General features: G+C 41.7%; 1 protein-coding gene across 1 annotated transcript in view; it reads right to left on the bottom strand.

Moving 5' to 3' along the window:
- Positions 1 to 208: 208 nt before the first annotated feature.
- Positions 209 to 12,505, bottom strand: part of AGBL1 (AGBL carboxypeptidase 1) — a 289,195-nt gene continuing 276,898 nt past the window's right edge. The window contains exon 23 of the mRNA XM_085308741.1: positions 209 to 2,412. Within this exon, the coding sequence (XP_085164867.1) occupies positions 2,106 to 2,412 (307 nt within the window). The 3' untranslated portion in view covers positions 209 to 2,105. The remainder of the gene's footprint in view (positions 2,413 to 12,505) is intronic.

The raw sequence follows: 12,505 nt of genomic DNA, 5'->3' as shown, positions 1-12,505 counted from the left end.
AAACACCTGGATACTGAAACCTCAGCAGACAGGAAGAAACTGTTCCTCCAAAGAGCAAGCTCCTCTTGGGAAACTAGTCTGGGAGAAAGGTGTTTGGCCATGTGTCAGAAGCAACCTCAGTCTTTACCAGGAATTCTCTCCATAGACAGCATACAGATCACAGGATGACGTGGTACTTTAAGCCACATAAATTTAAGTAATGATAATARTAATCACTGACAATGAAGGCTGTATAGGCTGCAACTCTGTCACACACTGTATATCCCTCCTCCTCCTTGAATCTTGAAAGCAGYAACACTGTTGTGAGACTTCCGTAATGCTGTTAACTCCATTTGGGTTTAAGGTAATTCCCCACTTGCAGTAGCAGAGTCTAGGACACACAAGAAGTTCAGGCAACACGAGAAGTGAGACCCGGTAATGTGGTCTTCATGCTTCTGGGACCTCAGGCACATACTTGGGCTCTCCATCAGTGCTGAAGTTCAAAAAGCCACATTTCCACTGCTTTGGTCATCTGTGCAAAATTGAAGGCATATGAAAGCGTGGTGAACTCTAATGCTGGTAGAGTTTGGATTCCAAAGACACTGCTATGTTACCTGTTCTCTGTAACAGATGAATTTATAGAATCAGGATCTGTGTTTACAGGTGATTTTAGGAGAAAGCTATTTTTTTTGCATTGGGAAATCAAAAGAAAAGGTATTCTGGCAGTCACTGGTAGAAAGTGTTCTATACATACCCTACTAGTAATCTCTTCTACTACATTACTATCTGGCATAAATGGGGTCCTGTAACCAGGTCTAGTTTTCTTCAGTGGTATCATAATAAAACTAACAAAGAATTATCTGTCACTGGTGCGATACTTGGGCTAAATTCACTCTTCAATATTGTCACCATCACTAATCCATTGCTGTAATACTGGAGGACTTCTAGCTACCTCAAGAGAACACATTTTCTCCTGGAAATGCCCCAAACCCCTCTCACTCCCAATTCAAGCTTTAAATATTAGCTCTAGTTCACAAGGATGAACTGCTGTATTTGYACTCTCTAAGCACATCCTGCTGGAAGGGTATCTCTTTGAGAAAGCATCACTTCACAGGCTCTGTGATGCAGATTTTGGACTTGGGCCCAATCAGTTCAAGCATGAAGAGATTCAACTAAGATTATGCTGGACTAGTTCATTTCAGTGCAGCTAAGAGGTGAATTTAGCCCAACTTTCCAGAGGTATGTGTAAATACGGTATTTTACATGACAACAGAGGATCCTGAGAATAAAATGAGGTGGGGCCAGGTCCCTAAAATGCCAGGAAAAAACTTCAGCAGCTCTCTGTGGAGCCACTTTCCAGAGAAAACTCAAAGTCTCTTAGAAGGAAGTGGACTGACATCTTGACACACGAGATAAGTTGCTGGACCAGATCTCCATCTGGTGGCCAGTAGTATTTTCTGATTGTAGTCAACCTAGTACTGATGTTCTGCAGGTAAGGAACTGCTTTGCATTGTCCCTGGTGCATTCCTTAACAGGGCATGGTGGATTTCTCAGATTGTTTTTGAGGTATGCCCAGCTCAGAAGTGTGCACAGCATGATCCAAAGTCTGTTGAAGATACTTGTCAAAATTCTGATCAGATAGTAATCAGACATGTGTTCTACAGCTCAAGAGAAATGAATGGTAGCAGAGAGCTCTGATCAAAGGCCTCAGAAACTACCACTCTTCCAGGATTTGTGGACAAAGGCTGAAGCTCACAGTAAAAGCTCCAGTTGGGATGAAGTTCAACRTCTCTTCTTTCTTGGCCACTCAGAAGACCACTCCTCAGGACAATCTACATGAAGCCATACACTAATAAACTACAGGCAGCCACTGAACTGGGGATTGTGTTTAGGAATGGCCAATGTCCTCACATGGTATCATCTGGGTCAGCAGCTGCTCTCTCCACCTTATATATAAAGGATGAGGAGTCCTCCTCTTTCTATACATGTATATAAATTACACAAACATATAGTCAGTTTTCCATGCAGAACTGGAGCAACACATCTGGGGAGGATGCTGGAGCTGGCAAACAGACGAGCATGAACACTAATACATTTGCTTATTGCTCGGTGAATAAAAGCCCTCTTTATGCAGGGCTGCTCTCAAACCCRCTGTACATTCCAAGTGGTGCTGAACGCAGAGGTAGAGCTGTATTGCTGGCAGCTGGCTGGCTGGAAATGCAGAGCCCTCTGAGAACCTTGGAGTTGCATGTTGGTCCTGTGGTTGCCCCCTCATCTTCTGCCTCCCCTTCCACCTGTGACAAGTACTCCTGGATCTCTTTATCTAGCTCTGAGAAATCCCCTTCACCATCAGAGCAGCTGTCAGTATTATAATCTATTTCTTCCACACAAGGAGGTTCATCATCAGTCTCCAGGCTGCTGTTGCTGCTGCTTCTGCAGAAAAATCACAAGAGAGAGTGGACGTCAYCAAAGGAGGCTGCTGGTGTTTAGTGGGAAGAGTGAGGAAGAGGGAAATGCATTTTCTAGGTTCAGTCCTGGCTCTCCTAATCAGGCATGAGATAACACTAAGCAATATCCTACATGTCTTTGTGTCCKTTTTGCCATCAGTAAAATGAAAAAGAATGTTACTTACCTATTTCATAGGAGAAACATTTATTACTATTATTGCTATTGCTTATGCAGAAGTGCAGTGCTTTATACAAAGACAACACCCATTCCTATCTTGAGGCACTTACAAGGTTAAAGAAGCTGAAATACAGCAGAGGGGAAGTGGAGGTATTCAGTTACCAGAGGGTTCCTGGCTTAATCATCCCCACCTCACTGAGGTTCCACATTTAGTGTAGGACCTAATTAAACCAGGTATTGAAGTGCTTTTCATCTTTGCTTCCTGTTCTGTGCAAGCTCAGAACCCCACTAAGAAGAGGCMGCATAAATAGAAAACAGAGGCTCCAGGGACTTTGAGCCCAGTGACTCCAAGGAGGGCAGAAGTACTCGTACTGCTTATGTTTTGGAAGGAACATGAATAATCTTTGGCCACACAACTACACAAAGGAGGATTACATTCAGAGGAAAGTCTGAATGACTCTGGAGAGACTTTAGAGCGATGTCACAGCTCCTTTGGTTGGCTCTYGGAAAGGCAGGTTACACCATCTTAGCGTCCTGCCATCTACTTACAGGAATGGTCATAGTCTTTCTTCACACATTTATTTTCAATAAATTTTGTATTAAGTTAGCCTAATGTAATATTTATGACAGAACTGTAACTACTAGACCATATGGCTCTGGGGGATAAGGCCTTCCTCCTATCTAGCTGTCTAGTTCCAATTTGGTCCTTGGCCTAGGAGGGCAGCTAGGTGTTTTTTTGAGGCCAGAAAGAAGTCTCTGGTTTCAGTGTTGCCTAGGTCAGAATCTGGATGAATCAGGGAGACAGATACCGTTTTTCACCTCCAGGTCAACAGTTTCAATCAGACTCAAAGCAGGAGAATGTATTGCTTTGGGGGACTGGGAAAGGAATAATAATCTTCCGCCACTGGGCCAGAGTTTCTAATTTGTCCCAAGTTGGGAAGAATGAATGGCTTGGCAGATGGAGTATACACAGCTTTAATGTGTGGTCTGCTCATTTACATGTCAGTAACCGCAATAATCTTCCAGCTTTCAGCTGTTTCGCAGCAGCGCCAGCATCTCAGGTTTCAGAACATACCAAAGGTGTAAAGTATTGCTCTTGGATGTATTGATCTCTTTTCTCTCTTCTCTGTACTCCCAAAAAAGTGTAATATTTTCCTAGCATTGAGTACCAGATTTTAACTGTATACAGGCTATTCTGCAAACAGAAACAAGCAGTATCAACCCACTCCTTCTCTGGCTGATCTTTGGCTTAGTTTACTTCAAAAGCAGGATATAAAGTATCCTCTGAAAGCTTAATAGAGCTGTACAGTTTAAAAATAAATAAATGAATAATTATGCACTTTTACAGTTTCTGGCTGCACTTCAGTCTGCCCAGAAATCTAGGTCAGGACGAACTCAAACTGAAATTGAGTACGTGACATGAACCAAACCAAATCAAACCAGGACAATCCTCCCAGCACAAACATTAACAAGCAGTGGTCTCTGCTGAGTCTGACTACTTACTGCATTTGATTATTATTCTTTTTTTTTTCCATATGTATTTAAATATGCATGGTATATCCATAATGATACAAGTACCCCTTATAATGTTCAAAGCCAACTAAACTCAGGGGAACTAGACCTATTCATTTATAAGCTCTGCTGTTGCTGCATTGCAATCACAAAGAACCAAAATATATTTATTTTCAATATTGCATTTGCATGATTTGGGAGGAGTTGCTAATGCCATTGGTACAAAACATAGCTACCACCCAACTTGCTGATGCCTTACAGAAGGAAAAATGATTCAGTTTGTAATCTAGGAACCAAAGTCAGACATCTGCATTATCAAGATGARAATCAATAAAAATCACTTATTACTACTTAAAGTTGGAAACCTCSTAACAGTAGACCTTCTGACTTCATTTGACCACTTACATGATTTTAGGACTACATTTCCAATGAAAAGAGGAAAATGACTTCTAGGACAAAAGCACTTTAGTATGGAAGGAAAATCTGGAAGACAACAATGAGAGAAGGAAAACGAAAACCAAAAAAACCCTACTATTTGCTTCTGTTGAAGACTGAAGGTACGAAGCAAGGGGAAAACACATATGAAGTCTTTAGGAAGCAAGAATATGTGCTTGAATCCTTCATAACGGACTTTATTAGCTTTCCTTCCCAAGAAGGCTGCTAACACACTGCCTAGAAACCCACATACACAGTATACGAAACACCAAGATCATGCAAATTCAATTCTTGCAGAGACAAATTGCAGAGAGAGGTTTCCCCTATGTGGCGATGTGCCTAGACCATCTCTAGGTATCAGGAAAGAAGTCTTTTTACCTAGTTTGTTCTGCCCTTGGCTCTTTTGCTGTTACTGTGAATGAGCAAGCCAATTAACACTGAACTTAGTGCTGGTTTCTCTGATTTGGACTGATCCCCACTACTAACTGGATCGATGCCACCACCTCAAATCACATTATGAGCTACGAAACAGCAAATAGACAGTACCAACTTTCTCCTGCTGCCAAGTCAGGTTGTAATCACCCTGGAGACTTAAGAGTTGAAAGGCTCTTTATCACACTACCAAACTCTACAAAACAGCTACATCTCTCTACCATGTCGATTTTTCCATCCCAATAACATGCTTTCTGCTGTGGGAAGATTTAAAACATACAACAAAGCAAGACAAATGTGCTAGCTCAAACTAGCAGGCTGGAGGTTCTTCTAAAAGAGAAGACATGGCCACATGCAGCATGCTGGGGAGCAGATTAGAAATCCCCTATGGATACTGCCAAAGTCATGGCCTGCTGCTTCTCCACACCATGCAGACCCGCTCCCTTAGGGGAGAAAGCAAATGGTAAAATAAGGTGGTGAGCAGAAATRGCAGCATCTAGACTACTGTATGCAATTAAAGTGGGTGCAGTTTTCTTTCTTTTCCAAAAAAAGAGGTTTTTGTTAGGAGCAGGTTCTTTTTTTCTTTCTTTTTTTTTTATCTGAGTTTTTAAAGCTGCAAAAAATCCCCCCCTAAATAATCAAAAAATTCAACAAGAGACATGAAACATTTACCAAAGAATAATGATGTTGTCTTACAGAAGGTAAACAAAGAGGAAAGCCAATGACATTACATCAAAGAACTCCAAGATAAATATAGTCTATGAATAGCACCGAACGTGAACACAGTACAGAAGAGGGGGAGGGAAGGCTGTTAATACATCTACAGCCACCAATCCCCCAGCTATCACAATAAAACAAGTAGGCATATTGGTTGGTCTACTAATTTAAAACCTACAGCCTCATAGCCCTCATCTATTGCAGTGGATGGGAGCCGCAACAGCAATTTGCAACTTTATGATGTGATAAATAGAATTTCTTTGTTTTGATTTTTAATTTGCATATTTATTGAGATACGACTCGATCTTAATTAGTTCTGCTTTTATATGTGGGTGTGTTTGCTTGCTTGGTTGCTTGATTTTGGAAAGAAAGCAAGCTTTGGTATCCTGCAAAACAATTCTGCTTTTTACTGACTTAACAGGAGCAGAAGAAGGAAGCTCAGTGCTTCCTCACATGTCAGCATAGCTAGAGCTTTCTGGAATGAGTGGGAAACACTTCTTCCAAGGTACTCGCCTCCAACCTCTCACTCTAAATTGCCTTCTCATTATACCACAGCTAGGCACAAACCTTGGAAGTCATCTGACCTGCTGAAYTGCACATAAGAAAATACAATCTATACTTCTGGTCGGTAAAATATAGCTGCTACATGCTGTACATGGGGATGACAGATGATCTCTCTTCCACACATACTTCTTTTTCACCTGTGCATACACTTCCAGGGCATGGAGAGAAACTACAGATTTCCTAAGTCATTTACGGTGCTGTTTCACTCACATTTTACTTGTCTGGCAGATGACTTGCTCTCCTTGTATTCTCCTGACTGGCTCAAAATAGAATGTGTTTTTTTCTGCTGGAAAGAACTGGCACTGGCAACTGTCCCTCTTAGGAAATCTCTGACTATTGTTCAGGGTTGCTGCCTGACCTTCATTTGACAGGCCTAGCAGTTGCAGTGTGATACTTAAAGAAAAGGAACTTTTTTTTTCAGATCTGTCGGCTCACCTCTGCTGCAGTTTTGCCAGAGTAAAAGTAAGAAGTGAGTGGTTAAAGCTTCAGCCAAAGGGAAGAAAAGTCTGAGGACCACTGCTGGTCATGGATCTACCAGTGATTCCCTGGGAAGACGTATCAATGAACAAACACACCTTTATCCTCTCTCTGAGGTAAAAAATAGCATCCTAGTAACTGCATAATCCCTGTCTCTCGACATATTTTCCTCTTCCCCTAAACCTTCCCTCCATCATTAACTGCCCTAGTCTTTTGGAAGCTGCTCAGCCCAGGGATACAGCTGTGTGTAAAGAGCCGTGTGTGTCTATGCTACAGTTCAAAACCACAGTAATGCAGGAAATGGCTTTTTTGAAAATTTTCAAGATTTCAGACATTCCCCTGTGAAAAGAGAAAGCAAAAGAAAAAAATCTTTGTCCAACTCAAACAGTCCAGTTTCTCAGCAATTATGGCATTCACCTGAAACAAGGGAGAGTTTTTCTCAACTCAAGCAAGGATTTGAGTCCCCAGTGTGTCCCTGTGTCAATTATCATATGTTTGGAGGGGGAATCTTCATATGTTTTATTAAAAGTATTTTCCTGGAACACTCCTTCCAAAATCTTGTARTAAATTTACAATGAATCTTAAGCAGCCACACTTGTGGTTATCCCAGAGTACAATTCTGCCTTTAATAGCTTAATAAAACATTTTAGGAGAGAAATGAAACACCTATGATGCCTTCAGATAACCACACCAGCTCCTGTAAAAAACACCCTACAGCAACCAGATGCCAGTGAAGAATGTCTGCAGTCTGCCCTTTCGGTTTTGACTCGCTTGCTACAAGGTGTGCTGCACACCTTGTCACACTATCCCAYTTCTCCTCTGCCATTCAGGAGCTTTCCAAACAGCAGTCTGGCTTCTCCCCCCACTCACGAAAAGCCGGACACAGTTTTAGTTCCTGTTTTGTCCGTAACCTTGCCAAGGCAGGGAATCAGCTACGCACTGACACGACATGGCTCCAGTTTAAAKACCTATCGGATTAGCCTCTTTTGTTGCTACACAGTAAACAAGAATGATGTGAACTTTGTAGGTTCCCATGAGATTTCCCTTTCCAAAGACTCCTTGTGAAGGACATTTACATCTTGTAACACCTCCCAAGAAAACACAAGCTAAGCCCTAGGCAATGCCAGGTGCCCTGGCTTTCAGCCCACCATGGCCCATCCTTTAATGAACCATACAAATGTAATTAAACGCTGCCTTGAATTTTGTTTGCTGTAGCTGAGAGATGTTTGGTCTCTTTCTGAGTACAGTGGTTTTTCTTTTCGTTTTCTTTCCCTGCTGCAAATAGCCAAGAGAAAGGTGTAATTCATTGGTAGGACTTGTACTAATTAGTTTTTCAGGAGTTCCTAGGGTAATTGCAGCTCGTAATATTTATAATTGATTTGGCCAGATTAAAAATGGATGTTGAGTGCACCAGTTAGATCAGCAAGTAGCAAGAGGGGCTATATCATTTAGACAAGGGAAGACAACTTGTGAATAAAGGGAGAGCACAAAGAGCACAAAAAAGGCTGACTCTTGGCCAATGCTGTCCCCTAATGTTCATTCAGGCTTGCAACAATTTAGCCCCTGACAGCATTTTACCTGGGCCCAGCAGAAACCCTGTATTAGTCTTCTAATTCTCCATACTGGAGGGAAGATGGTTAATGACTGCTCTAAGAAGAGGAAGATGGGTACACACCTCTCATTGCACATGGTCTGTGAAACTGGAAAGACTTGCATGAATATGAGCAATTGCACTTAAACGAATTACATCATGTCACTGGTTAAGCTATGATCTTGCTGTGAAAGAGAAGTCTGGGGAGGGGACACCTAGGTGTTCTTCTCCCATTTGATGGGCACTGCCTTGACACTGCACGGCCTTTCTGGGTTCCAAATCTCTCAGTCCAAATCCCAGCGTGTTTCTAACACCGACCAATGACATTCACATGAACTGGTCCTTACACCTGGAGGATGGAAAAGCTGGTGAGAAGCCAAAAGCTGTGGCTTCAATCTTAGAAATAATCATTAATATTTTCCTYATGGAGAAACCACCTATATATCAGTGTAGTGCTAACACTGCATCTTTAGTATTACAGTTGTAAGCTTGTAAGCATTAATAAAAGCAACTGACTTGAACACATGCAAGTCAGCCATGAAATAGAGCTATGACAGTTGGTGCAGATCCCAAAGATAACTAGTTTTCTTTCTCTCATCCTTCACCAGTTCCTAGTTTTCATTTTTTTTTAATACATTTACAAACACATGAAAGCATCAAAATATCATGGAATCTTTTCTGTTCTTTAGGGGAGATTTGCAGACTTACATATTCACTTTGTTTTGTGATGACACCCACCTCCACACAGTGCAGCAGCTGGCTTGGACAAAACGCTAAAGTAGTGTTCCACAAAACACTATAAATCTGCTGCTATAAATGAATATTGCAGCTGCCCCCGCATCGGCACTGAGAAATTAAATCAGGGTACAAAATGCAGTTTCCATTTGCCTACAGTAGGAAGTTAGTATGAGCCTAAAGGTAGGCTTAGAGCTTGGCAAACTCTGGTTATATCTCCACAGACATATYATGGAACCTGCTAAAATTCAATCTCACCAAACAGCTTCAGCCACTTCACATAGGTGGTGGAACAGTTTTATTCACTTAAAATTGGCATCCAGCACTGGCTTCTGTGTGAACTCCTTATCAACATGAAACACCYTTGAAGAAAACATGAGTCCTGACTGCTCATATCTACACATCACTACGTTCTTGAGCTTTGGGGCAGATTCCTGGACATCAAAGCTTAAGCCCTGGAACTCAAGTTTTAAGCAAGTTGGAAACTCTTACAAGAAACACACAAGATATACTCATGCACTGTTCACAGACTGAACCTCGGTTTAGGCATGAAAGTATAGTCCTCCTCTTGTTTTTCAGATCCATATCGCACTAGAACTTGGTATTKAAGGGAACAATGTCACTTAGTGTCAGCTCTGGGCCAGCAAGCAGGCAGCCCAAACCACTTTTGCTGTTGAAATCAACTGGAGGTTCTTATCCAAACAGTACTTGTGAGATACCTCACCTCTATGTTCTGCTATCTTTGGCTAACTGTTGCAGTCAACACAATTGCTGAAATTTATAGTCAGTTCCAATAAAATAACTAAGAGTAAAGGGTTTTAAATCTGGCTTATTGTGATCTTGTAGTATTCATTAAGAATGGGAGGTGAATGCAGGAAATAAAGGCATAAAATATGTAGGAGAATATCCATCTAGAAGGCAGCACTGTCAGTGGTTTGGATTTCACTCTGAGAGTCAGAAAGAATGCATCAAACCTGAGAACATTTTGACTTAGCTTAAGCTGTCTGCTTGACTTGCGAGCAGTCAAGTCCCCTTGTATTGGAAGATATTTATTAAGATTACTGGAACTCATTAGTACACTGAATAATGTGAGAGTTGCAGCAAATATGATTGGGAACCTGTTTGAAAGCCTTTCTCACAATGTCTCTACCCCAAGCAATTTCTTCTCAAAATGATAMTCATGTTATTGATGATATTTAGCAGTCCAGCCACAGTGGTACAGGATGATTATTGGAATTCTTCTAATTGCTTTTGGGTGCTTCTAGTAATTGAGACATTGGCACAGTGAGAGGAAAAAACACGTGTAACAACTTTCACTTAGATGTTGCAAGTGTGTACTGCTGAGGTTAGAAAAGGGAAAGGTTCTCCTGTGTTCTCGTCTCCCTTGGTGCTGATCTATATCATTCCACTGACTTCATCCAAGTTTTGTAATTGGCTCTATATATTTCATTTCAAAAGTCCAAACTCCATATATAAATCCCTTAGTTCTCTCYGAGCAACTTAAAGGATTTGGGGTTTTTGAAAGTGAAATGTTTTAAGATGGCCAGGACATTTAGAGACTATGTTTGAGTTGCATACTTATTCTATGCTCAGGGTATTCTCTGGGCCAAATAACTGTGCATGCAAATATTTGCTTGCACACCAGATGAYAGATGGACATCTAACTACCTGACCGCACTAATAACTACTGCAGATGACTAAATCGCAACCATTATGCCCACTGGAGAAGAAAGGCATCTTGGTTACGAGTTTTTTTTCTGTGAAAATATATTTTTAGATGATAACCATTTTGATGCCTCAGAGAGTCTATTCTCTATCTAATATGATACATATATGTATGTGTGTTTATATATGTAAATATATAGTCTATATACACAGAAAAAATAGACTATCATCCCTTATCTGTCTTTTGTGATAGTCAGATAACAGACATACATATATGTGTATGCACATACACTCAGACACTCAYGTACCTACATCCATACAACTACATAGTTTGCTCTGTATTCAGAGCACAGTTTTCATTATAAGACTCAAGAGGTCTCAGGAGATACTCCCCTAGCAAGCAGAGAGCTAACAATAGATGATCAGTGAACCTTAACACTACCACATTCAGGAGGAAGCAATCTCAGGCAAAGAGCTGCCTACTGGCCAGGGTGAATCAGTTCTTCGAGTCTAGACTTCAGGTGAGTGTTGACAAAGCAGTCGGTCACCTAAAGGAAGATTTTGAACATCTGAGTAGGACTCAAGACAGATYAGGAAGGTTAGCTGGCAAGTAGAAATGGCTGTCTAGAAAAGAAAACGTTATCATCAGCTATTTGAGAGCTTAAATTAGAAGCTAAAACCAAAATTATATAGCAAAAGAGAAGATAAGATTCCCACTAGGGAATTAAGCACATATTCCTATTCCACACAAACTTATCTCATTCTTGTGCCTTTTGCAGTAAAGAGTGACTGTTTCAGAAATGTTTCTCTATTGGTCTTTTTGCTTTCACACTCAGGTGTCTTCTAATGGGTAGACAGTGACTGTGACTAAAAGGACTGAACTCTGGTAAAATGGATGATAAAGGTACCGGAATGCACAGAGAAGGGAAAGGGTGTTGCATCATGTGGGGATTCCTGCTTTTAAAGAAAGTCTTTAGGAAAATCTCATCATAAGGGTCACAGAACAAAAAAGTTTATGGAGCCTTTTGTAAACAATGGGGAGCTAAAAAGAATATAAATCCAGTTTGATGGCAAAGCACTGAAGCCTAAGAGACTCCAGCAGACAGACATCAGTCAGTATAGTTGCATCTCCAAGATACTTCATATCTGCAAGGTCCTACGTTCTTGTTGGAACTAATCCAAATAGAATCACAGAATCATAGAATCAGTAAGGTCGGAAGGGACCTCTGGAGATCATCTAGTCCAACCTCCCCGCTCAGCAGGGTCACCTAGAGCACATTAGACAGGGTTGCATCCAGGTGGGCCTTGAAGATCTCCAGAGAAGGAGACTCCACAACCTCTCTGGGCAACCTGTGCCAGGGCTCTGTCRCTCTCACAGGGAAGAAATTCCCCCTCACGTTCAGGCAGAACTTCCTGTGCTTCAATTTCTGCCYATTGCCTCTTGTCCTGTCACATGGGACAACCGAAAAGGGCTTGGCTCCATCCCCTTGACACCCTCCCTTCAGGTACTTATACACATTGATAAGATCCCCCCCTCAGTCTTCTCTTCCCCAGGCTGAAGAGGCCCAGCTCTCGCAGCCGTTCCTCATAGGGCAGATGCTCCAGCCCTCTGATCATCTTTGTAGCCCTACATTGGACTCTCTCCAGTAGCTCCATGTCTCTCTTGTCCTGGGGAGCTCAGAACTGGACACAGTACTCCAGATGACGCCTCACCAGAGCTGAGTAGAGGGGCAGGATCACCTCCCTCGACCTGCTGGCAACACTCTTCCTAAT

The sequence above is a fragment of the Rhea americana genome, unplaced genomic scaffold, assembly GCF_003343005.1.
Source record: "Rhea americana isolate MKP2758 unplaced genomic scaffold, rheAme1 scaffold_28, whole genome shotgun sequence".
Lineage (NCBI taxonomy): Eukaryota > Metazoa > Chordata > Aves > Rheiformes > Rheidae > Rhea > Rhea americana.
The sequence above is the reverse complement of the archived record's forward strand: the minus strand, read 5'-3'. Positions and strand labels throughout refer to the sequence as shown.